General features: G+C 54.9%; 1 protein-coding gene across 7 annotated transcripts in view; it reads right to left on the bottom strand.

Moving 5' to 3' along the window:
* The window catches only part of PDE2A (phosphodiesterase 2A), a 92041-nt gene that overhangs the window by 25919 nt on the left and 40953 nt on the right, over positions 1 to 25169 (bottom strand). For 5 of the 7 annotated variants that reach the window (XM_082478165.1, XM_082478167.1, XM_082478164.1 and 2 more), the window contains 2 exons: positions 5275 to 5364; positions 1826 to 1914 (listed from right to left, as the gene is read on the bottom strand). In XM_082478165.1, the coding sequence (XP_082334291.1) occupies positions 1826 to 1914; positions 5275 to 5364 (179 nt within the window). Of the gene's footprint in view, positions 1 to 1825; positions 1915 to 5274; positions 5365 to 25169 lie in introns of those variants that run through there. The other 2 variants (XM_082478169.1, XM_082478170.1) reach the window with 1 other exon arrangement.

Genomic DNA, 25169 nt, shown 5'->3' with positions numbered 1-25169 from the left:
TGTGTACCTTTTCCAAAGGCTTTACTGAATCCGAGGTGGCTGGGGGCGGGGATACTGAAAGGGCTGCTGATGCAGAGGATCTGAGCCCCCTCAAAGATGCCTGGACCACAGGCGCCCTCCCCAACCTCCATCCCATCCCCAGCTCACAGTAGGAAGCCTACGGGGAGCATCACAGGCTCAGGAGCAGAGCAAACCCTGAAGGATGCTCACCTCTTGCCTTCTGAGCCCACGATCCTGCATCCCTCTCCCAAAAGAGCCTTCCCAGGCTGCTTTGAGGAAACTTCCTGGATCGGGCAAACTCATATTAAGCAAAGTTCTTGAGGATTAGGGGCTAATTAGGGAAGGCTCAGAAGGGACATTATAGCATTTTTTTCCCTTAAGATTCCAAAGACCTCCCAGCCCTATCCCGCTGTCTTATAGATGGGACACTAGAGGCCAGAGAGGGGCATCGCTGGTTTGGTTCACACTGTCCTAGAGGGGAGGAGTTGTCAGGAGATGCTGAAGGGGACAGTGTCACCCACCACCCACCCCATGAGGGAATCGAATGGGAGAACAGGAGGTGGGAAGGCTCAGAGCTATTGGAGGGGAGCCAGCCCCTTCCACGGGGAAGCGCCAGAGGAGAGAATAGCATCAAGGAATCCAGGGTTCCGAGTGCCAGGGGGGACCTCAGGACCACCAGCATCCCCAGCATCAGGACCTCTGGCATTCTTTCCACGGCCTCTGTGAAAGGTGAGTATCTTGCCAGCCTCAGCTACTACCTGAAAAAGCCACATCCCTGACTGCTTGGCCTGTTGGAGTGGAGTACTGCCTTCTGGTAACACCCCCGCTGGTGTCCACTCAGCTCTCAGCTCCTGACCATGTGCTCTCTGGGCCCACAATGGCCCTGCGGTGCTTAGAAGGCAGTGCCCACGTCCTCCATGGCCTGCCCTCCTCTGAACCAGCACCCCTGCCCGTCAACACTTTCTCATTGGACAAGCTCCACTTCCCTTCACTGTCCCCTAGACAGCCAGGAGCCAGGAGACCGTGTCCCAGACCTGGCTCTGCCTCACACCAGGTATGTGGCATTGGACACGTCTCACGATGTTTGCCCATCTGGAAAATAGGGAGGCTGAATTCAGTAAGCTCAGAGGTATCAAGGGACCATAGGGTGCTGAGCCCATGTTCCTAAAGTCTGTGATTCCAATGTTCTATCATAATGAAAATAAAAACAGACATTTAGCATTCATTATGGATACAGTTTTAAGTGCATTACATGTGTTAAACTCATTTAATCATCCCAAGAATCCTCCCATAATAGTACTATGAGGTAAGTACTATTATTATTGCCATTTCACAAGCAAGAAAATCAGGACACAGGGAGGCTGAGTACCTTGCCCTAGGTAGTAAATGGGAGCTGGGATTTGAACCCAAGCGGTTGGGCTCCAGAACCCACAGCGGGACGCTGCTTCTGATCTCCCTGTTCTCAGAGTTGACACCATGCGGGTCCAGCATTCTGTGATTCTGAATTCTATGATTCTGTGAGAACCTGCCAGGCAGTTCTCGTAGCCTGCTGGGGTTCTAACCGATAAACTGTAGCCCCGATCTTCTGAGACTTGCTCTGAGGAGGCTACAGCGATTTAGAACAGCTCTCCAGGAGAAAGCCTACCACTTGGCGCTTTCCCTGTGCCATCCACTCCCCCAACACAACACAAGAGAAGACAGTGGACCCGGCCACTGGAACCCCACCTGGCAGGGAGGCTGAGGTCAAGGTCACATGGGGAGGGTCAGACCAGACCTTGTGGTCACCCTTGACTGTGTGAGAGGCAATGGGTGGAGAACAGCTCACCGCACTTTCCCCTCCTGGGGCAGCTCATGGGGGCGCTCCTCACACACCAGCCGGGATTCCCCATCCAGCAGGTAGGTGTAGACAGTCTCCTAGGACAGAAGGCACTCATGAGATCCTGAGGAGAAGCCCTCCCAGCTGCCCAGTCCCAGCCTGACACGGGTCTGGATGACAAGTTCACGGGCATCTGTTTGTCTGTCTTTACTCCCCAGGTGATCCTAAGTGCAGTCAGGGTAGGAAAGCTCCTTTATGACCTCAGCACCTCACTCTCTCCTCTTGGAGGGGTTCTGGGCAGGCAGTGACCCATCACCCTGCTGGCTTTCCTTACCTATCATCCCACATCCAAGGTGCTGGGGAGGGTCTGAAGGGCTGAAGGTACAGACAAATCCCCCCAACCCCACAGCCCTGAGATATTTCCCTGCCAAGACTCCAGCCTCAGCAAACAATAACTGAGTGTCCACTCAGGGCCATACTGCAGGAGAGGCTCAGAACACCCTGGAAGCTTCCCTCCTACCTCAGATACACAAACAACTCTACAAGAAATCACAAACTGTGACCCAAGCCAGGAGGACTTCCTGGAAGGAGTGACTTTAAAGTTGTAACTGGAGTGGGAATTAGACACATTCAGGGAGTGGGTGAGGCACAGAAGAATGGCTTCTGGGCCGAGTAATAGATATGTAGGTGTAAAGGGCCCAAAGCATTGACAGACCTGATGGTGGGGGCAGCGGGCACCGGAGGTGGGCTTGGGGTCAGCCCAGTGCTGAGCTGGAAGGGAGCTGGGGGAGGGTGTTAGGGGGAGGGGCTGCTCCTGGGGAGGGAGGGGCTGGTGAGCCCTGTGAGACAGGAGCTGATTTGTATTTTGGAATGATCACTCCCCAGAGTGAGATCAAAGCTCTGGTTGAAGAATGTCAAGCCTGCAGCTTGTCAATCCGCCCTTCCCAAAGGCCCAGAGCAGTCCTGCCTTCAGTTCCAGACCATGTCCTGGCAGAAGCACTTGCCCTCACTGACCCACAGGAGAAAATCCACATTCCCTCCAAGCAGGACTGGCTACACTTAGGGACCCACAACCAACACAACCTGCAGAGCATCTCCACTGCCCGCATTGCAGGTGATGAGGGAGACCCAGAGGCTCAGCAGAGCCTACACCCCATCGAGGGGGCACCCTTGTGCCCAGCTAAGTATCCTGAGAGGCGTTGTTTTCTCAGTGGGAGAATGGAGGGCTCTCCTCTCTGCTAACTGTATCAGGGAGGGCTTCTGGAGGAGGTGACATTGGAGCTAAATGTTAAAGGCCCACCCTCAGTAAGTGTGGAATCCTTCTCAGCAGAAGCAGTTGCCTTTCACCACTGTGACAGTCCACAATCCAGTCAGACACTCTTGTTGCCTTTGGCTGTCCCCAGCCAGCCCCTCACCCTCTCCCAACCCCCAGTAGATATCCCAGTCTCGCTTCAAGAGAATCTGAGCCAAGCTTAGTGGTGGCGCGGGCTGGAAATGATAGGACCTGAGGAGAGTGAGAAGGGCAGACACAGGAAGACCTGGAGCCCCTCTGTCCTCCTGGGTGAGGGTCTAGCCGAGGAGCTCAGGGATGAAGAAATCAGTGGGAAGGAAGCCACCCACGCCTCATCTGTCTCCAGCCTCCTTCTTCTTTAAGCAGCCTGGGAGGGGCCTGAAGGATTTGGCCCCCCAAAGAGGTTAAAACACTACCCAGCACCCAGGGTCACACAGAGAGTCCTGCCCTGGCAGAGAGAGGGGTGGGCAATCTGAGGGTGGGAGGCAGGGAGGAGCCTCCCACTCCCTCACTCACAGCCCTCTGGGTTAAAATTAGCTGAGTTTATTGCAGAGAAGGAGGGAACCATTTCAGACACATCAGCACCATCTGCATTTGTGACTGCCTGCCACAATGGGTGCTGATGAGGGAGCCAGGTGCCAGCAACTCCCCTCCCTGGGGGGCGGGGGTAGGGAGACCCCTCCCCCATCTCCTCACCCCTCCCTAGGGGTAGAGCAGACCTCCCATCTCCCCACCCCTTTTTGGAGGGCTGAGCCCCTCCATGCAATCAAGGCAGCAGGGCTCCGCAAAGTCAGGGCTTCCCTAGCTCATACAGGTCTCCAGGGTGGGCCAAGGCAGACATTTCCCACTGTCCCAGGAACCTAGTCACCTGGACCAGAGCTGTCTTCCCAACCCCCAGCTTTGGGGATACGATTAATCCAGTACAGGGCGTCTATGCTGGCACAACCACCAGGCATCCTGCCTGTGAAGACCAGGCCAGTCACATCCTCCTTCCCACTCCCACAGCCTTGCGGGCGCTGACCTGCCAACCTCCCCACCTCCTCTTTTCCAGATGTTTCTCCACCCCAGGCCAGATGTTGCTTCAGTCCCATCTCCGGGAGGATTTATTTTGGGAACCAACATACCACCCATTTCCTACCAATTTCACAGTCAATAAAGCTCACTCATTAGCCCTCCTCCTGGGCTCTGAACTTCCAGGAGGTTTTGAAAAGGCAGAGCTGAGGAAAGGGGATGGGGGTGCTTAGGTGCCAAGCCCCATTTGTTCCTGTCACGCTGTGTGACCTTGGGAGAAGTGCCCTCCCTCTCTGGGCCTTGGGTGGTTCATCCATCCAGCAGATTCAGACACAATGGGCTCTGCTGGTGGCTGATGTCTAGAGTAGGGGAGGGGACATTCTAGGCTATGGGGACTCAGTTTAGGCATCTCCTCCTCTATGAAGTCTTCCATGCGCCTTAGGGTAAGTCACAGCCTCCCTCCCTGGACTGACAGTCCCTGCTTCCCTCTATCTGGCACAACTGAGACACTTCTGCTTTGGGTCTTGAGGGCCAGTTTATCCATCCTACTGCCTAAGGGATGGACAGTAGCCACTGGAGCCAGGTTGGGGAGTGGCCTGGGGCAGTTGAAGAGGGTCACAGTCTCCCCAAGTCTGCAACCTCATCTATGGCGTTGGGATGGGTCAGAGAGAAGCTTAAAGGTTTCTAGAAGACACCTTGTCCAGCCTCCTGACTCCAGACAGGACGCTTTAACTTGGCACAGATCCATTCATCTAGGCTGAGCCCCATTTCAGCACCTCCCAGACCTGGCATCAAGGAAGTTCTTCTGCATGTCTACTTTCAATCCTTCCTGCTGTACATATTCCAAAGCCCACCTGACTCCACTATGTCCTAGCTATTATCCTAGGTGAATCCATTCCATTATCTGAGACATGATCTTTCCAATTAAGCTCTAAAGCCCTTTTTGTCCCAGACATTCCAGGATTCCTATATAAGTTCATTTTGGGGGCTTAGCTTCAGTCCTCCTCCTCCAGGAAGCCCTCTCAGAACACTCACCCAAACCCTTCACGTGGGGAGGGGGGGCCCTGCTTCTTCTTTCCTTCTCAACCCTGTAGGTACAGCAAGGAGCTGGGCAAAGGTTTAGGGGGGCAGGGGAAGCGTGGGACAAGGCACCTACCACTCTGGGGAGCACAGCTGACAGGGCCTCTCTGACAGCCCGTTGCAAGCCTGCAATGTCGATGACGGAGCCCAGGCTCAGCAAAGCATCCTGAAAGAGAGGAAAGGGCAGTGAGGGCCTTTTCCAGGCAGGCCAGGGCAACCCCCCTACCCAGGCGGCTGGGAACACAAATTCCCAGCTTAAACCAGAGCCCAAGGCTCGCAGACACTTGAATCCCAGGATCTTAGGATCTCAGAATCCAACCAGTCTTAAGGCCCTAGAATGTCCAAGTCCCCTCATCTTACAGATGGGGAGACTGGGGCTCAGAGAAGGGCCAGGGACTTAGCAAAGAGCTCACAGTGAGTCAAGAGGTCAAGTCTAGACTAGACCCCAGGTCTCTTGTCCTTCAGACAAGGACAACTCAGGAAAGCAGGGAAAGTACAAGCTTCCACATCAATACAAAGCAAAACAAGCAAACAAAAAGTCCCACATTTGAATCCTAGCTCCACTATTTATTAGCAGTGTGCATCTTGGTCAAGTCACTGAGCCTCAGTCTTCTATCTGTAAATTGGGGGCAACTGAGGCTATCTCCCCCTACAGGCTAATGTGAAGATAAAGTGAAACTGAGTCCTAGAAGTGCCTCACAGGGTGCCCGCACACACAGGTGCTCAGCTAAACATTTGCTGAATCTGGGTCCCACTCAGTTTCCTGAGGAGGGAGGTGGTTCACACAGTCTCGTTTGTCAGCCTAGTGAGGGGCTGGGAGTAGCAAGAATCCAAGGGGTGCATGAGCCCACAAGATGCGAGAAACACAGGCCAGCCCCTGGCAAGATAGAAGGGGAAGGAGAAATCAGCCTTGACTGCCTCACAGCCTTCCCGTCCCAGGAACAGTCCTCGCCCTTGGAGAGCCGGAACAGAGACAAGAAAGGTCCCTGCTTCTCGCTCTATTAACTTGGCCAGAACCATGGGGATCAAAGAGAAAGGTAATGGAACAGAGGATCCAGGGCCAAGGCAGAATTGTGACTCATACCATCCACTCAGCTATGCCTTCCCCGCTAGCCCCTGGAAGTTCTTTCTGATGTCTTCCTTGTGGATGGCTGAGTTCATAAAGCAAAGTGATTAACTGTAGGATGCAGGACACATGGTGTGGCCCCATTCTTGTGAAAGTGATATGAGATTGAGGGTCTTAGTGGACCACAGGCTCAGCATGAGCCCGTAGTGTAAATGTGGCTGGCAACATATTAAAATGCTGAAACTGCAGGCCGTATTAATAAAGATCCATTAGCCTAAATAGGGAAGATGAGAGTTCCTCCACGTCCAGGGGCTGATTCGATCATCCTCAGTGCATTGTGTCCCAGGTAAGGACAAGATGAGACTCATTCAGAGGAGGTGACCCATGTAAGGAGGGAACTGGAAATCAAGTTCTGCATGTGACTAAGCTTGGAGAATCTAGAGGTGCCTAGTCTGCAGCAGAGCAGAACCCAGGGGTCTCAGTATTTGACTCTAATATCTCAGGCTTTCCTGGGCAGGGGGACTGGACTCTGTGGCCCTGGAGACAGCCTGGAGACCCAGAGGATTTCACAGGAGGCTGGCCTTGGCCCAGTGGGATGAAAGAACTTCTTCCAGGCAGAGCCACGCTGCACAGGCAGAGGCCACCAGGAGAGAGAGAGGAAGTGAGCTCCCCATACCTGGGGGTATGCAAAAATTGGCTAGATGCCCATTTTTCAGAGTGGCTACAGAGGGGAGTCCTGCACTGGGGTCCAGATGAAGCCTAGGGTCTAGGCATCAGCTCCAGATTTCACCTTGCATCTTCTTGGCTTCAATCTCCTCCCCTACCCCCCCCTCCCACTCCCACCCAGTCCTTTGTTGCAGGATGGGGGGCAGTAGTGGGCTTTCTCCCCAAATGCTCACTTGGCATTGCTTTCTCGAACCCCCAACTGCTCTTTTATCCCCCTCACTGCTCAAGTGAAGACACATTTTGGTCATGAAGATGTGTCTCCATCCTAGGACATCAGAAGTTGCACATTCCAAACAATACAATCCCCAAATTGGATCAATTGTCCTTTGACGCTTAGGCACTCCTCAGCACAGTTCACACACCCTCAGCACCACACATACCCAGCCACACAGCCATAAACCTTCACGTCCTCTCAGAAACGCCCCAGCCTGCCTTCCGACACCCTCCGGGTACACGTACAGGTTCATACAGGTGCAGCTACTTCCTTATGGAGTCACAGGGCCAGGACTCAGCAACACCTGCACGCACAGTATACACATGGGCTATTGTGGCCTTTCAAGGTCAATTCTGCAGACTAAAGCAGGGAGGAAGAGCTGATGCCCCAAATAATCCCAGAATAAAGTCTGTCAACCCAGGCTCCTCAGACTGGGGTTCCCAGGGCTTGGCTCCAGAGGGTGGTGCTGGTTTAGGTCTGTTCCTGCCTGGAGACAGTGGGGATGCACAAGCTAAGCCCTGAGGGTCCCTGCCCTCCAGTGGAGTTTATGTGTATAGTGTGGAAGTTGGAGAAGAGGGGCCAAGGTGATGGAGTAAGCTCTCATGTAGGGGTAGACATTTCTCAAAGCCATAGGCTTAGGACAGCTAAGTGTCCCCATTTGACAGATGAAGAAACTGAGGCTCAAAAAGAAGCAATGCCCCATCTGTGGTCAGCCAGCCAGTCAGGGCACAGCCAGGTCCAGAACCCACGACTCTGGATCTCCAGCCTCTCTCTTGCTCCTGCTCTGCACCCGACCCCCAGCTCCCTCCTCAGGGGGCTCAGAGAGAATAGTTTGTCCTTTGTTCTGATTGGTGGCTCCTCGACCTGCCCTTTACTTGGATTGGGGAATGCCCTGAACTGTCCTTTACTGGAATTGGTGGGTGCCTGTCTGGCCTTTGCTTGGATTGGTCAGTTTTCTGTGACTCCTCAGGCAGAGGGCAGGATAATGGCGGTGAGGGGGGAATGGGAAAGGAAACTTGGGGAGAGTTGGGGCAGCAGCAGGGAGGGGGCCCTGAGTGGGCTGGATGCAGACATGGCCCATGAAGCCCAGTGCTCTCTGCCTGTAATCCTTCTGTCCACCCACCTCCTGGCCCCGCCCTGCCTGCCCCAGGATGGGGGGTGTTGAGTGCAGGAACCACAGCTGGGAAAGGCCACTTCATACCTGGCCTTTAAGACTTGCTCACATGCCACCTTCTCCTTGAATCTTCCCTGATCTCAAAGCAACTTCTCCTGCATCAACTCAGGGAGGAAATAGCTCAAATTCCAAAGTCCATGGGGGGCTCAGAGGACAGAGTGGCTTCCCCAGTGAAAGGAGAAGAGAATCAATGGGGAGCAGCTGAGAATGGAAAGTAGGAAAATTCCCAATTTGGAGGCCCAGGTGGGGACTAACAAGGCTCAAGTCAGAGGTTAAAACCCCAGAAATCTTAAAAAGATGAGGAAGGAAAAGTACAAACAGAGCCATGCCTGTTCTCATGAACGTCTACACATGTCATACATATACATACTGCCATGCACACACCCTCACACAAACACGCACACACACGGATAAAAATGCAACCCTATATACAATGCACACATAAATATGCACTTAGGCATGTACACACACGCACATGCAAACACACTCACACACACACAGCCAGGCTCAGGGTGAGGTGAAAGAGGTCACATTTCCTGCTTTTGCAGCTTTTTTGAACAGCCATCAGTATAAATATCAGCATAACAACCAGCAATCCCAGACCCCAGAGGAGAATCTGTGGTGTGTAGGAAAGAGCAGCGATTTCCAGTCCTGTCCCAGATGGACTGCGGAAGCTCTGTGTGGCCTTGGTAGGCCCTTTCCTCTTCTGAGCCTCAGTTTCCTCATTAGTAACAATGGGTCCTTCCAGCTTCCAACATATAGTTCTATGATTTTGTGTTTTAATTCAGTGAGGATGGGTGGATGGATATGTGAATGGATGGATGGATGAGTGGGTGGGTGGATGGATGGGTGGGTGGATGGAGCCTTTCTACTTTCCCCAGCTCCCTACCTGCAGCTGTATTGTTGGAGGTAGGTCCACTCAGCACTATAGACAGTGCCACTCCCACACGCTGGTCTTTCACCTCAGATACCAAGAAAGGGGAGTCTGTTCTGAGTGAGGGCTCCTCTGGAGCCAGCGTTGGGGCTGGCTCAGCCTTTCTGCACTCATTTGGACAGGGGAGAGGGTCTGGACAAAATTACTTCTAACTCCTTAATGGATTATATGAAGCCAGAGACCTTGGCCTTATCCCTTCTGGAGCCACTAGCACAGACACGGATGGCCTTCTTGAAGGTCAGTGTCACTGTCACAAGCTAGTTTCCTGCCTTGTCTCCATGAGTCTCTATGTCTTTCCCCACCTCCATTGACCCTTCTATTGCTCTCCCCCCTGCCTGGAACCTAGAGCCCACCCCTCGCTCTCTGGAGGGAAGCCTCCTAGTGCCCCCACGGCGGCCTAGAAGGAGGTAGTAACATCAAACCCAGCAGTCAGGGGCCTCCTAAGACAAGCTGTGTTACCGGGACTGGCCATACATACTGATTTACCCAGCTCTGCCTGTGCCAGGTCCCCTGTGTGGCCTGGGGTTGCGGGCGCTCTCTCTCTCTGGGCTTTGGTGTCCCTTTCTCTAAAGGGGGGACCTTCAAGGTCCCCCAGGACTTTGGAGCCCCTCTCCCTCTCTATTCCTCTTTCCTTCCCTCTGGGGCTGTGTCTCTCTCTCAGGCTCTGTCTCCCTGATCTCTCCAAGTGGGTCTCTCTCCTTCTCTCCATGCCTCCCTCAGTTGACGCCCATCTCTGTCACAGGCTGCTCTCCTGTCTCATCTCCAAGAGCCTCAACGTCTTTTCCCACCTCCAAATCCTCTCTCCTCTCAGATGGCTTCTGCCCTCTCGCTCCTGTATGGTTCTGTCCCTCCCCCCAACTCCTGGCTCTCCTGCCCACTCCTCCCCCAAACCTCTAAGTGGTTACCTCAAGAACTTGGGGAGAAAGGCCCTGACCCAAGATGGGCACCCACAGGACGAGGGAACCCATGAAAGTGGCCATGACGAGAGAAACCAGGGCTGCCAGGGCAGATGCCATCTATTCTTCTGCTTCCTGCCTCCCATTCTGGTGGGCATTATACACAGTCTCTTCTCTTCCCAGAGAGCAGGGCCTTCAAGGGTAAAGGAGCACATCTGTCTCTGAGCCCAGCATGTGCCTGGCACTTGCAAGCCCATCTGCTCCGCCGGGGTGACTGGCAGAGCTCCCCCAAAGGAGGCCTCCTGGAGGCTCAGGCCAGAGAAGCCCCCGTGGGCTGGGCTTCAGACCCCAGCCGAGCCCGAGCACCCCGAGCTTACTCTGTGACTCTCACAGTCCTCACAGCGTGCCTGGCCCTGTAGAATCAGGAGACAGCAAGGAAGCAGGAGAGGCAGCCCCTCCTCCTCCCTCCCCTCCTGCCGGCCCAGACCTGCCGCCCGCCCAGGAGCTGCCTCTAACAGACACTGGTGCCTTAAATACGCGAAGAGCTGCCCAGGAGTGCTAAGATCTTGCAGCCCCAGACCTCCCCTCAACAAGGCTGAGCTGGACCAGGGGCAGGAAAATAGAGGAAAGAGGCTTGGTGACCCTTGGTAGACCTGATCTGAGGAAGCGGCAGGAGAGAGACCCAGGCCACAGTTGGACAAGCTCACATGTCAGGGCACTGCTTGAGTGGGGCATCAGGCTTTGGGGGAGAAAAGGCACCTTTCTCAAGCACCTACTGTGTGCTAGCGGCGTCCATCAGTGGTTCTCAAACTTGACTGTGCACCAGAATCCCCTGGAGGGCTTGTTAATATCCGGATTGCTGGCCCTACCCCCAGAGTTTCTGATACAGAAGGTCTTGGATGAGGCCAAGAATTTGCATTTCCAACACATCCCTAGATGCTGCTGCTGCTGCCGGCCCAGGGACCACACTTTGAGACCCAGCGACACACACTCTCTCTAATCCTCCTTCCAACCCTGGGAGGCACCGGTTCTGACCACCCCGTTTTAGAGGTGAGGAGACTAAGGATCAAAGGGGAGGGGCCTTGCTCAGATGAGAAGGACCCAGCTTCTGGCAGCAAGTCCGTGCCACTTCCACCACATGAGGGGGACTCCTCAGAGAAGGTCCCCAAAGAAGGCAGAGGCAGGTGTCCTGGAAGGAGTGAGGGGGGACAGTGGGGTGACATGGGACCGGGGTGTGTGGAAGGGGCCTCTTGGAGCTCAGGGGCCCAGCCCTGAAGGCAGGACCTGCCCTTCCCCCTTCCTCCTACCTCTCCTTCTCTTCCTCTCCTCCCTCCTCTGGGTCCCCCCTTTCCCCTCCCCCACCCTTCGCAGACTCTGGCTTCAGTTGTTACTCCAACAGGGCCGCGTCTCCAGCCTCCGAGCCACACTGGAGACACGTGCACTGTAGAATACACCTGAGCCTGGTCCTGGCGCTCCCCCACGCCGTGCCCCGACCTCCCTGATGAGCTCGGCCCCATCCTGCGGGCTCCTTCCCTCCAACATTTACAGACAGCTCCTCCCGGGCCCCTCACCATTTCTAAGCCAGTCTCAGCTTTTACTCTAGCTCCTGCCTCCTCCAAAATGCCCTCCCAATTGTCCCAGGCCCCCCTGGATTCCTCAAGGGCTAGGTTTGGGGTTGGATGAAGGAGAAGGGGAAGGAATTGGGGACGGAAGGCAGGAATTGTATGAGCAGTCAGCTCTCCGAGAACCTGACTCGCTGGGCCCCCTCAGTCCCTAGCACAGGGTCTGGAGGGAGGAAAGGATGGGGTGAGGGAACAGCTGAGTGGGAAGAGGGAGGGAGGGCAGAGCCGAGTGTGCGAGGGTGAAGATGGCCTCGGGGGGGTCCAGGACGGGCTCAGGGCTTCTCCCGTAGCCCCCCACATCCTGCTGCCTCATCCACATGGCAGAGCCAATAGCTGCCTCCACCCCGATTGCCCACATTCTTCTCGATGCCAGTCTTCCTCCCAAGCACATCAGTAGCATCCCCTCATCACTGCTCTCCCAAATACCTGATGCCTCTACTGTCCTTGATTCCTGGCCAAGGGCCCGTGTGGGCAGAGTTCGGCACAGTGGGCTGGCAGGTATAAGCTGGCTGTGAGTCAGTCATACCACAAAGGAGAAGCCTGGGCAGGAAGGAGGTGAGCTCCCCGACCCCAGTGGTGTGCAAACAAGGACAGGGGCCCTGCTAGGGAGTCTGTGTCATGAGAAAGGACTTGATGAGCCTGGCTGGCCTTCAGCTCTGGGTTCCATGACTCTTAATGTCTTCAAACCCTCCTCAGCCTCACCCCTTCCGTGGCCTTCAGCGTGGGTTGGGAGCTGGACAAAGCAAGTCCAGGAGCCTCTGAGAGGCAGGCACAGTGGCCCAAGCTGGAGAGGAGGATGGAGCCGAGTGACCCACTGGACTAGCGTCAGAAAAGAGTTAATGTCTCTCAGGAAATGATGGCTGAAGGAACAATTGGATACATGAATGAATGAATAAATGAGCCTCCCTCATTTGGGCCTCCCTCCAGGAACATTTTGTCATTGTTCCCTCTCTCAGGCCAATCTGAGCCTCCCACCCAGGGGCTCTTACAGCCCTGTGCTCCCCATGATGGCATGGCATGCAGAGTTGCCACTACTGTCCATCTGGCTCCCTCATCAGATTGGGGGTTCTTAGAGGGCAGAGGTTGTGCCCTATTCCTCCTGGGGACCCCGGTATCATGCAGCCTGTCACAGGTGTCAGGAGGTGTTTGCTGAACTATAAAATGATAACTGGACTCCTGAGTGCCCAGGGCTGTTGGGCTGTGAAGGGTATATGCCATTACCAAGCAGAGGGGTGGACCCCATGACTCCCGGAGGTCCCCAGGCTGGGGAGACAGCTGCACCCTCTCAAAGTCTCCCAAGTCTGGCACAGTGACTGTCTTAGAGGAGCCTAAGGTATGAGGGTGCCTTGTGCTGAGAACTTTTGGCAACCTTTCCAAGGCATCTCTGCAGGCCAGGAGGCTCTTCTGCCTCAGGATCACCTCCCAGTGCAGGCAGGGCAGGGGACAGCATGTCAGGAAGGAGGGGCTCTTCCCCGAGAGGAGCACTATCTTTATCACCTTCTTTCATGAAGGCTCTTCCAGGCAGCCTTCCTGGATGGGTCACTTGTCCTCTTCCCAGGCCTCCTGAGAATTCCCACAGGATCAGAGTCTACAGGGCCCCAGGCCCATGGAGCCCAATCCCCGGCTTGATGAGGGTAGACTAAGACCAGGAGAGGCAGGACAGGACTTGCCCAGGGTCTCACGTGGAGCCAGGAGGCCCTTGCCCCAGTCCAGAGGCCTCCAGGACACATTAGGCTCCCTCCCTGCTATGCACTGTTTGTCTTAGTGGCCCCTCCAGTACCTTGCCTTGGCCAGCGGATGGGCTGAGCCCCTCTCAGGTGCAGGGTGGGGCTGGGTGTCTTCCTCCAGGCCAGGGACAGGGCCTCGTGTCTCTCCTTCTGTGCCAGACACGGTACCCACAGTGGGAGGTAAATGCTGGATGGCACTGGCCTCAGGGTCAGTGCGGGCCTGCAGAGGGCAGGGAGGAAGGGCTAACCTAGGGAGGTGCTGCTGGGGGTGAAGGGCAGGCAGGTCTGGCAGAGCATCTCTTCCAGCACAAGACCGACAGCAGGAGACAGAGCGGCTGCCACTGCCATGGGGCTCTCCTGGCTCTGACCTGAGCCCTCTGTTTCCCTCCCAGCCTTCCTGGGTTCTCCATATCTGTCCCTCTTTCTCTCAGTCTGTTCTTCTCTGGTATGTGTCTCTCCCACAGCCTCACTGCTGGGTCCCATGACTGTATTTGGCTCTGTCTTCAGGGCCTGGCCCATCCCAGCTGTTCCCCAAATCCTGGCGCGGGGGGTGGGTGTTGGGAGGGAGGGTGAGTATGAGAAAGAGACTGGGACAGAGGTGAGGACCGATTCAGAGGCAGAGGGACAGACACAAGAGCCAGGAGGGGACCCTGGGGACGGGGCTGGGGAGGCCAGGCTGGCCAGGGTCTTCAAGCCTCCCCAGTCCTGAGGACAAAGCCAGAATTGGAGGGAGGAGCGGGGTCCACCCTTTCCCTCTGCACTGGCTCCTGGCCCCCCTTCCTTCTCCCTGCCCCAGCAGGAATGTGTGAGCACTTTAATTGTTCCTAAAAATAGTCCCACTGTATTGGGGGCTGGAATGAGCAATCTTCTGGGCAGGGTTCATCTCAGGCCTGTCCCTGCCTCTGGGCTCCCAACCACTCTGTTCCCCAGAGCGGGGGGCCTTTCTGAGCCTCCCCCAACCCATAGCTGCAGTGCTGCATTCCTCCCTTGCAGAAGCCTGCCACGGCTCCCAGGGCCCTGGGATAGGCTCTGAGTTCCCAGACCTGCTGGAGTTGTTTGTACAGCACCTCAGACGAGGGCACTGCTGTTCCTGCTGACACCCTGGTCCAGGCTTCACGCTCTAGACTCTTCCCAACTCTCCAACCTTAACCCCCCAACCCTTTCATCCCCCCACCTCCAGGCCTTGGCTCCTCCTTTTCCATTTCCTGCACCAGATGTCCTCTCTTCTCCCCTCCTGTCCTTCCAGGCAGGGGTTCCTAACCCCCGGGCTGCAGACCAGTACCGGGCTGCAGCCTGTTAGGAACCGGGCCACACAGCAGGAGGTGAGTGGTGGGTGAGTGAGCAAAGCTTCATCTGCCGCGATGCTTCCCATCACTCACATTACCGCCTGAACCATCCTCCCCCCTCCCCCCCACCCGCCCTCATCCGTGGAAAAATTGTCTCCCACGAAACCGGTCCCTGATGCCAAAAAGGTTGGGGACCGCTGCTTCCAGGCTCAGCCCCGGTCTGCTCCAGTGCCCCACCCCTCGCTGTGCTATCCTGCTCCCCGGTCCTGTTCTTATACCCACCTCCCCTCCACTGTTCCCCTTGGCAGATCAGCAAGGGCTGAGCCTCTCCGTGCCACCGCTGCCCCAAGCAAAGCTCTGAGGCACAGCCCTTCTCCAGGGAACGGGACACTGGGGAGACACTGCAGGCTCTGGGGCCCCATGCCCTGCCCTGAACCCTGGACCTTATTGGCCCCTCCATCTCCCCACCCCAGCTTTGGTTTTCTCTTCTGCACCCTGGGCCTGGAATGTCTCTCCATTTCAGTCTCCAGGTGAAAGCCCATCTAGTCTCACCTCCTCTCTGCCTCCATTTTTCAGATGGGGGAACTGAGCCCCAGAGAGGGGCGGTGATGGGTCCACAAGTCCACAGGAAGCTGGCCGTGGGCCTCGGTCACACCGCATCATTATGCAGGGTCCCCCTCGTTGGGGCTCCAGAGGCAGGGCTCCTCACACAACCCACCACCCGACCCACCCCGCCCAGGGAAGGCAGGCTGGCATCCAAAATCATTTGCCTTTGGAGGGCCCAGGAAGCCACAGAACAAACATCCGGAGTCTCTGGAATTTCTCCTACTCTCCCTCCTCATATCCTCATATCTCAAGGATCCGGGAGCAACTGAGTGCGTGTACACACACACACACACAGAGCCCAGGGCCGGGTAAATATGTGAGCCCAGGAGATCTCACGTGATTGTTGTGCCTGTGATTCTGTGCAGGTCCTTTAGAGGCCCCCAAACCCTAAAAAGATGAGGATGTCCCCCAATCTCACCAGACCTTATATAAATTTTGTCTTGGAAATGAACATTAAAATCACATTTGTGTGACTTTTCTGATTGCAAAATTCTGAATACACTCATCACAACTGACTTTTTTTCCTACTGTGTAGGGCGCTCCTGCTTTGCTAGTGACCTAAGCACATGTGTGGCCTGCCCATTAGTTGTCCATAATGCATGTCCCTCCAGGCCATCATGTAACCACAGCAGAATATGACCCTTGGGTTATCAGGAGGATATCTGTGTGAAAGCGTGTGGGTCTGTGACTCTGGGAGAATGTGTGTGAAAGTGTAAATGTGTGAGCACCCCTGAGGCACCATCTGTGCACGAGCCGTCTGCACGTACGGGTGCCCATGCATGTGTGATGTGGGTTGTCAGTGTCTGTGTGAGCCTGGGTGTGTGCAGCAAGTGTGTAGCTGTCTGTGGAACTGTGAGTGCACCAGTGGCTGGTTTTGTCTCCGAGCAAGTGAATGAGTTTATGGCTGACTGTTGGCATCTGTGCCTGTGGGGGGTTTGATTCTCCGGCCCCGTGGACCCCACCACCTCCTCCATCACCTCTGCCAGACCTGGGCTCACATCCCTACCCTGCCACACACCACCTGTGTGGCACTGGACAAGCTTTTCACCTCCCTGGACTCAGTTTCCTCATCTATAAAATGGTGCCTTCTCCCAGAGCCACTGAGAAGACTCAAGTGGAACCATGAGGTCCTGCCTAAGTTGCTCCCAGCTAGGGGCTAGGCCACCTCTGTGCAAGTTACAAAGAGGTGACCCCAACCCTCTGGGCGAATGCAGCCTGAGGGGCAAGGATTGGTGGGGGAGAATGAGCTGGGTTTTAGTGCCACCCTGCCTCTGTTGGAGCCTTGTGCAAGCAAGGTACAACCTGCGAGGTTAGAAGCTGTGGCCCTGCAGGTGACCAAGAAATACTAGCTCCCTTTCTTCCTGCCCTCGCTCCAGGTATGCAGCCTGGGACTAGAGGGTCTCTGACTCTGGACAGAGATGAGGCTCTGAGGATACCCGCCCCCTCCTAACTCCCCCTAGGGTTCTGTCCCCTTCACCCACCCTCTACCCCACCCTCTCCAAAGCCCAAGGGAAGGCCCTACAGAAGCCATAAGGGGGGACTGACCAGATCTGGGATGCAGAGACCACCTATGCTGGCCAGAGACTCAGAGACTACCCCCCACCCAACTCTCATTGTCAGACAGGGAGACTGAGACATGGAAAGGGCCAGGGACCCTCCAGGGACACGAGTGAACCCAGTCATTCCAAGCCTTTGTCTCAAGATCTCTGTGGCTTGAGTTGGGGAGACCCAAGCTCTGGACTCTTTTGGCTCCAGAATGGAGCCCAAGGGAGTGGGTGGGTCTCTCCCGAGAGACAGGCACTTCCAGACCTGTGCTCTCAGCTACTGGGGTGGATCTCCTACCCATCCCCACCCACCCCACCAGGGCCAGATATCCTACTGGTGTGATTAAGCAAATTATGGCATTTTTTTCTTGAGCAAATTGCATCGGCCTAATTGAATGAGGCTGCAGGAGCCTGGACTGGAGGCTGAGAGCGGGCGAGGACGGCAGGAGCCAGGGAGAGGAGTGGGGGGGAGCAAGCTGGGGTGGGGAGGCCCTGACAATGCCGAGCAGGGGACAGAAGGGGCGGGAGAGGGAGGGCGGAGGGCTGTGGGCATAGAACATATCATTCATTCTGTGCACCCTCTCTGCGCACCCACTGGCGCTCCCATCACACCAGGTGCCTGGGCACAAGGATTTCAGGGGTGGTCTCCCCAAGAGACCACTGAGCATTTGCTCAGTGCCAGGCACTGTGTTCATTTAAAAGCACCGTTTCACGTAATCCTCCCAACCGCCCTATTTTATACCTGAGGGAATTGAGGCTCAAGAGATAAAATGACTTGCTAAAAGTCACAGCCAGACAGGGCTGTCTGACACCATAGCTTAACAGGTATCTGCGGCGTCCCACTACCGTGCTCCCGCCCTGCCTCCAGGAAGCCTTCCTGGAGAGTTCAGAGAAAGGAACAGGCCTCACGCCAGCTCATACTTGGGCCCAGACACCATTTCTGTCCCCATCGAGCGTTTCTCCTTGTCCACTCTGTGACGTCTGTCCTCTGTCTGACGGTCAGCAGCTGAGGCTGGCACTGATCCGACACGATTGCACACACCCCCGTCAACCACAACACACCGCAATCCCTTTCATTCCCACACAGCAACCACTCTGTGTCATACTCATCACCTCAGGGCGACACGATCACTGTCACCTTCATATGGCATGTCCCACATACTCAGTGACACACAATCATTTCACGGTGTCCACAGTGTCACACATCACTGTCATGGGGCCACACACAGTGAAACTATCACTTTTGCCCTCAATCAGGGTGGCCCACCTTCAGTGTCACACACTATGTCTCAAGGTCCCCAGTGTCACCCTCACACAGCCTCCCACACACAGTTCCAAGCTGGCTCTGTGTTGCACTGTCTCATTTCAGCATCATCCAGGACCTTCTGACCTTAAAAATATCCACCTTTGGTGAAATGACATCATGTCTGAGATTTGTGTTAAAATACTTCAGCAAAGCAACCTACAAAATGGGAGAAAATATTTGCAATCATATATCTGATAAGGGGTTAGTATCCAGAATATACAAAGAAGTCCTACAGCTCAACCACAAAATAAACAAACAACCTGATTTTAAAATGGGCAAAGGCCTTGAATAGACATTTCTCTAAAGATGTACGGATGGCCAACAAGCACATGAAAAGACGCTCAGCAGCACTAATAATCAAGGAATGCAAATCAAAACTACAATGAGGGGACTTCCCTGGTGGTACAGTGGTTAAGAATCCGCCTGCCAGCGCAGGGGACATGGGTTCGAGCCCTGGTCCAGGAAGATCCCACGTGCCGCAGAGCAAGTAAGCCCGTGCGCCACAACTACCGAGCCTGCATGCCACAACTACTGAAGCTGGGGCATCTAGAGCCCGTGCTCCACAAGAAGAGAAGCCACTGCAATGAGAAGCCTGCACACCGCAACGAAGACCCAATGGAGCCAAAAATAAATAAATAAATAAATTTATTTAAAAAAAAAGAAAGAAAAAAAAAGTGTTGGTGAGGATGTGGAGAAATTGGAACCCTGGTACGCTGTTGGTGGGAGTGTAAAGTGGTACAGCTGCTGTGGAAAACAGTATGGTGGTTCCTCAAAAATCAAAGATTAAGTTACCATATGACCCAGCAATTCCACTTCTGGTTATATATCTTAAAGAATTGAAAGCAGGATCTTAAAGAGCTATTTGCACACCCATGTTCACAGCAGCACTATTCATAAGAGTCAAAAGGTGGAAGCAACCCAAGTGTCCATCAATGGATGAACTGATAAACAAAATGTGGTTTATTCATGCAATAGAATATTATTCGGCCTCAAAGAGGAAGGGAATTCTGACATATGTTATAACATGGCATGGATGAACCTTGAGAACATTATGCTGAATGAAATGTCAGTCATAAAAAGACAAATACTGTATGATTCCACTTATATGATGTACCTAGGCTAGTCAGATTCATAGAGACAGAAAGTAGAATAGTGGTTACCTGGGGCTGGGGGAAGAGGGAGTTTGTTTAATGGGTATAAGTTTCAGTTTTGCAAAGTGAAAAACGTTCTGGAAAATGGCTGCACATCAATGTGAATGTACTTAACACCACTGAACTCTACATTTAAAAATAGTTAAGATGGTAAATTTTATGTTATGTGCATTTTATCACAATTAAAAAATTTTTAAATAAAGTATTTCAAGAAAGGAAAATGAAAAGAAAAGAGGGGTAGATGAACTAAATATGTCTAAATCTTAATAACTGCTAGATTTGGGTGATGGGTGTATGGCAAGCGTATTGTATTCTTCTCCCTCCTATTGTGCGTTTAAAATATTCCATAATAAAAAAAATTGTACTCTCCCTTGACCTCACACCTCTTTGCAGCAACCATGCCTCTCCTCTGCTTCCCTTCACAGTGGAAGGTCTCCAAAGGCTGACTATGCTCTGTCTTCACCTCCACTTACCACCTGCCCAGGCCATCTGGCTTCTGGCCCCACCCCGTCACCAACAGGGTTCTTGTCAGGCTTATTTAAGCACGTGGCCCAGCCCAGCACAATCTCCCTGATCCCACCTTACCTGACAGCATGGCAGCATCCCTCCCTGTTGAACCTCTCCCCTCCCGTGACTTCCGGCTTCACCTGTCTGGTCTCCTCCACCTCCCTGGCAGCTCCTCCTCTGTCTCTTTGCTGCTCCTCTTCACCTCAGGGCTCAGTCCTCAGTCCTCACCTCTTCTCTCACTATGCTCTCTCCCTAGGTCATCCCAGCAAGGTCCATGGTTAATAAACCAGCTCTGCCTGCTGACTCCCAAATATATCCCCAGCCTGGCCTCTGCTGCCCACTGGACGTCTTCACCTGGATGTTTGACTTACATCCGAAACAGGTCTGTCAGTTTCTGCCTCCTTGTCCTCCCCCATCCCATGAACCCTGACTTTCCCTGAGCCTTTACCCATCCCAGTAACATCTCCACCAACCATCCCTTGGTTCTTCAAGCCAGAAACCTGGCAGCCATCCTCCCTTTTTCCTTCTGGTTCATCCTCCAATTCATCAGCAAGTTCAGTCATTTCTACCTGCAAATATCTCCAAGATTTGTCCATTTCTCTCCAACTCTGCCCACCCCTTAGCCCAGGCACCACCATCTCCTGCTTAGGTGGCTGCAGCAGCCTCCAACTGTCTGCCCGTCTCCTCTTGGCCCCTCCAACTGGTCCCCCGCATACACTCTGCAGCCAGAGTACAGACTCTTTCAAAACCATAGACTGGATCATGTCATTTCCCTGCCTGAACCCATCGGGCTCTTCCCATGACAGCATCACACACAGGGTTGTGTGCTCACAGTTCACGTTGTCACAACCATTACACACAGCATCACACATTCAATGTCAGGGTCAGGGTCACACAGTATCACACCCTGGTTTTCACACACTTGATGTCACACTGTGTTACACCCTTGGCTGCACACTCAGACTCACCATATGCCTGGGGCCCACACTGACCATTCAGTGTCAGACACTTGAGCCCCAAACTCAGGACCACACCTGTTATTGCACAGTGTCATTCATCTGTGTTTACATATTTCATCCTCACGGTGTCACACCCTCAGTCTCACACTTGGTCACTCAGCATCACAAAATCAGTATCACACAGTATCGGTGTCACACACTTGGTGGCACATCCACTGTCTCACACAGTCTTCGACAAGTGGTGTCAGACACTCGGTATCACTCGGTGTCACATACTCAGTGTCACACTCAGTGACTCACCCACTCTTCACACAGTATCCCATGATTTCACAAGCTCAGTATCACACAGCAGAATACCCGCTGCCCCACAATCAGTGTCTCAGCGTCACCCTCAGCATCGCCCTGGGTCCCACAAGCTCCCCCCACCCACACCCCCCTGGGTCCAGTCGCCAGAGCTGCTGCCCCATGTCAAGGCTGTTTCCTGTTGTTGTGCTCAGAGTCCTCAGCCACTGCCTGTTCCTTCAAGGATTTCCTGTTGTCAGGGCCCCAGTCAGGCCTGGCCCAGCCTGGGTACACAGCCTAAAGCCCAAGAGCCGGCTGGCTGGCAGGAGCCCTGGGCCCCTCTACCTGCCCCTGTCCTCGCTGGGCCTGTGGGATTTTCCCCTGTTCAATCAACCTGGATCCCCCGTGTACCTGGGCTTGTGCTGTGTCACTGAAAGGAGGTGACCTCTGGGCCCTGCCCCACTCCCAGAGTGCCCAGGCCTGTGCTTCCCAGAAGGGGGACTCTTCGGCAGCCTGGACGCAGCTGTCTGCATTGTCTGAGCGGCTTGGAACAAGACCTTAGCTGGTCTGCGGGGCTCAGGCTGAAGCTGCTGGGAGCCAGAGGAGAGGGACTGGGCGTGAAAGGGGGAGGACACAGGGTTAGGGGGTTAGGGAGTTAGGGAAGGCTTCCCAGAGGAAGCCAGCTGAGAGCTGGGACAGACAAGGAAGTGGAAGAAAAGGCATCCCAAGGTGTGGGCAGCAGACAGGAGCAAAGGCTTGGAGGCAGGAACCGGAGGAGACAGGTTGGCAGGGATGAAGATAGGAATGTGAGAGGGGGTGAGGCTAGGCTGACGGTTTCTCTCCCATCTGCTCCCTTCTCTCTCACACCAGCATTCAGACTCCAGCTCCAGGCCGGAGCCACAGGGCACGCCCTCCCTGGCCCTGCCTTCGAGCCCCCCAGATTGCCCCTCAAGGCCGCCAAGCCCCCTCACCTCCTGCCCAGGCCAGCCCGCAGGAAGGACAGGCGGAGGCCAGCGCACGCTCCCCACACGGCCGAAGATAAATATTTCCCGGGAAACGGAACTTGTTCTCTCTGTGTTTACAGCCAAGGGCCAGGCAGGGTGGGGGGAGGGGAGGGGCCAGCCAGAGGAACCTCATCCAGCCCTGGGGCCCACAGCATCTGGCCCAGCATTGCCCCAGACCTGCTGTGTGACTCTGACTCAGTCCCCACCTCTCTCTGAACCTCCACTGCAAGCCCTCAAGGGGACCTCCCTGGGCCTTGGCCTGCCCACAAGCCGGGCCCAGCTTCAGCTGCATCTTCTCTGGGTGAAAATCCCTGGTGCTTGAGGCCTCCCCCTTCAGACTAGGCTTCTCTAATGGCAGGACCTGCGTCTGCCCATCTCTGCCTTGTCCTTGGTCAGTCAGGGGTGTGGACAGATGGATGGACAGACAGAGAAACAGGCTGTGGTGGCAGCTGAGACCACCTCCCTGGCCCAAGTTCCTGCACACCCTGGGCCTGTGCAGCCCGACAGGTGGGCCCAGACAGATGGCAGGGCCTCGGGCCCCCAGGGATGCCAGATGCTATGGCCAACTTGTTGTCAGCAGCTCCCTTGGGGCTGTGGGGCATCATGGAGGCCACTTGCTCCTGATGTGCCGAATCCAGGAGGAGGCTGGCACATCTGCCAGTTAGGAGCATTCATTTAAGAATTTTAAATATGAGCCTGGAAAGTGCTGCCTGCAGCAGCCCTTCCAGCCTCGCCCCAATGCTCCCTGCATAGTAACCAGGGCTCCACTCACATGTCAGCCTTCTCCTGTGGAGACCTGGGGGCACCCTTCCCACAAGCCCTTGCACAAGCTGCTCCTCTCACCTACAAAGCCTTTCCCAACCCCCACAGCAATCCTACCGGACAGGACCAGCTGGGCTCCTGCCCCTGCCTATGGCTATCCCACCACGGGGGCCCACTTATTCACCATTGCTGGCCTCAGCCTCACTCCAGACTCTGAGACCAAGCGTTCCTCAGACCAGGACCCAGGGGCGAAGGGGTGTTTGGAGCTGCGTTCTCAGCATGGAGCCAGCCTCCTGCAGCACGCCCTGAGTCCTTGTTCCAGGCTCCTCTGTGTTCTTGGTCCCAGTCCTGTGCTGGTCCTTGTTGCCCTCAGGAGGTTCTCTCAGAAGTCGACCATGTGGCTCTATCCAGCTGATCTCTGGTCTCATCAGGGACCTTGACCCCCCCAATCCTTCAAAGTTCCAAGGCTGCCTCCTCCAGGAAGTCTCCAAGACTGCACCCAATACAGCAACTGCTCCCTTCTTAGAACTACTCCAACTGCCCCCTGCCCCCCGCCCACAGCCATTCTCATTCCATCAGGAAGCATTTATTGAGCATCTACTATATACCACGTGGGCCCAGGAGAGAAAAAGGGGACTCAGCCTTGGTTCCTACCTGCCAGGTGTTTATAACTATGTGGGAAAGGATATATAGCCATTACAACTATGTGGGAAAGAATAAATAACCACATGGGGTAACAAGTTATCCCACTGTAAGCTCAGGGAAGCTTGGGGTTGTGAGTGCCCAGGAAAAAGGAGAAGCTGACTTGAGCTGGGTGGAGGACGCAATCTGAGAGGACTTCATAGAGGAGGTGGCATCTAATCTGAGGCTTGAAAAGGGAGTAGGTGGAGAAAAAAAGGAAAGGCATTCCAGAGAGAGGGGTCAGTGTGAACAAAGTCAGGGAGGTCAGGAAGAGTGGGTGTCCTGGAAGTGAGCACTGCCATGTCTGGGGGCAAGGGATGGACATGAGGTGGTCCAGCAGGTATGGCTGGCAATGCCATGACAAGGGTGTGGTCTTTCCTTATCCCATGGGCAAGAATAGAGGAGTCAGTGCCAGGCAGAACATTAGGGTGCTTAGTGTGGATACCAGTACCCTTGTCCATGTCTGGCTCTTCCCCAGCCCCTGCCCCAGCTGGGGCTCCCAAGCCCCCATCTAGGCTCTGAGAGCCAGCACAGAGAGGGCATGGACCCAGAGTGCTCAGCTTACTACTTGAGCTGCCTCAGCCCCGACATCCAGAGAGAGTAATGGCCCTGGTGCTGAAGGATGATTGCAGACTGTGCCTGAAGAGCCCCTGCCCCAAGCCGGCCAGCTGGCACAGGGGCCAGGGAGCCATCCCAAGCCGGTGTGCTGAACAGACGCCCGCTAGGTGGGAATGGGTCCTGGCAGCCCTGCTCTCGTGGCTGTCGTGCTGCCAGTGCCAGGAGAACGTGCTGTACCCACAGAACCTCCGTGAACACCAGCCCAGCCCTGCAGTGCACCCTGTCTCACAGAGCACAGCTGTCTAGACCTGGCTCCAAGGATCTCACCCTTGAGGGAAGCAGGGAGGGTACCAACTCCCGCCAAGGGCCTTCTGTGGGCCAGGCCTGAGGCAGGCACCTCATGCATACTGTCTTTGTAACTTCTCCCAGCAGCTTTGCTGTGATTATGCCCAATAATAGTGGTTATGTCCAATAATGATGAAGCTTCTTATCCCCCTTTGACAGGTGAGGAAACTGATGCCCAGGCTGGTTAAGGGACTGGCCCAAGGTCACACACCTAGGAAGTGGTGAAGCTGGGACTTGAACTCATGCCCATCTGACCCCATGGTCTGTTCACTGGATGATGCCGTCATCTCCCCAGGCTCTGCTCCCTCAGGAGGGCTCCTCATCAGTCTCCCATCCCTCTTCCCTCTTTCCCTCCAGTGGTCCCAATAGTTTGAGCAACACCCTAGGGTCCCTATTCTCTCCAGTCCTATCCTTTCTATGTTGCATCAACCTGTCTCTCCCCAGCAGGGCTGAGTGTGGGACTGGGTACTGGGGAAAGGGTGCTAAGTAAACCCAGAAACAGAGCAGGCTCTGCCCAGAGGCCAGGAAGACACCTGCCATCTTTGTGGTGGGTGTGGGGCTGGGGGGCAGGACGGAGCTAAGAGCTAAGGAGCTAGGAGCTAAGAACTGAGGGGCTCAAAG

Source organism: Balaenoptera physalus (genome assembly GCF_965194825.1).
Source record: "Balaenoptera physalus genome assembly, chromosome: 10".
In the NCBI taxonomy this organism is placed as follows: Eukaryota; Metazoa; Chordata; class Mammalia; order Artiodactyla; family Balaenopteridae; genus Balaenoptera; species Balaenoptera physalus.
The sequence above is the reverse complement of the archived record's forward strand: the minus strand, read 5'-3'. Positions and strand labels throughout refer to the sequence as shown.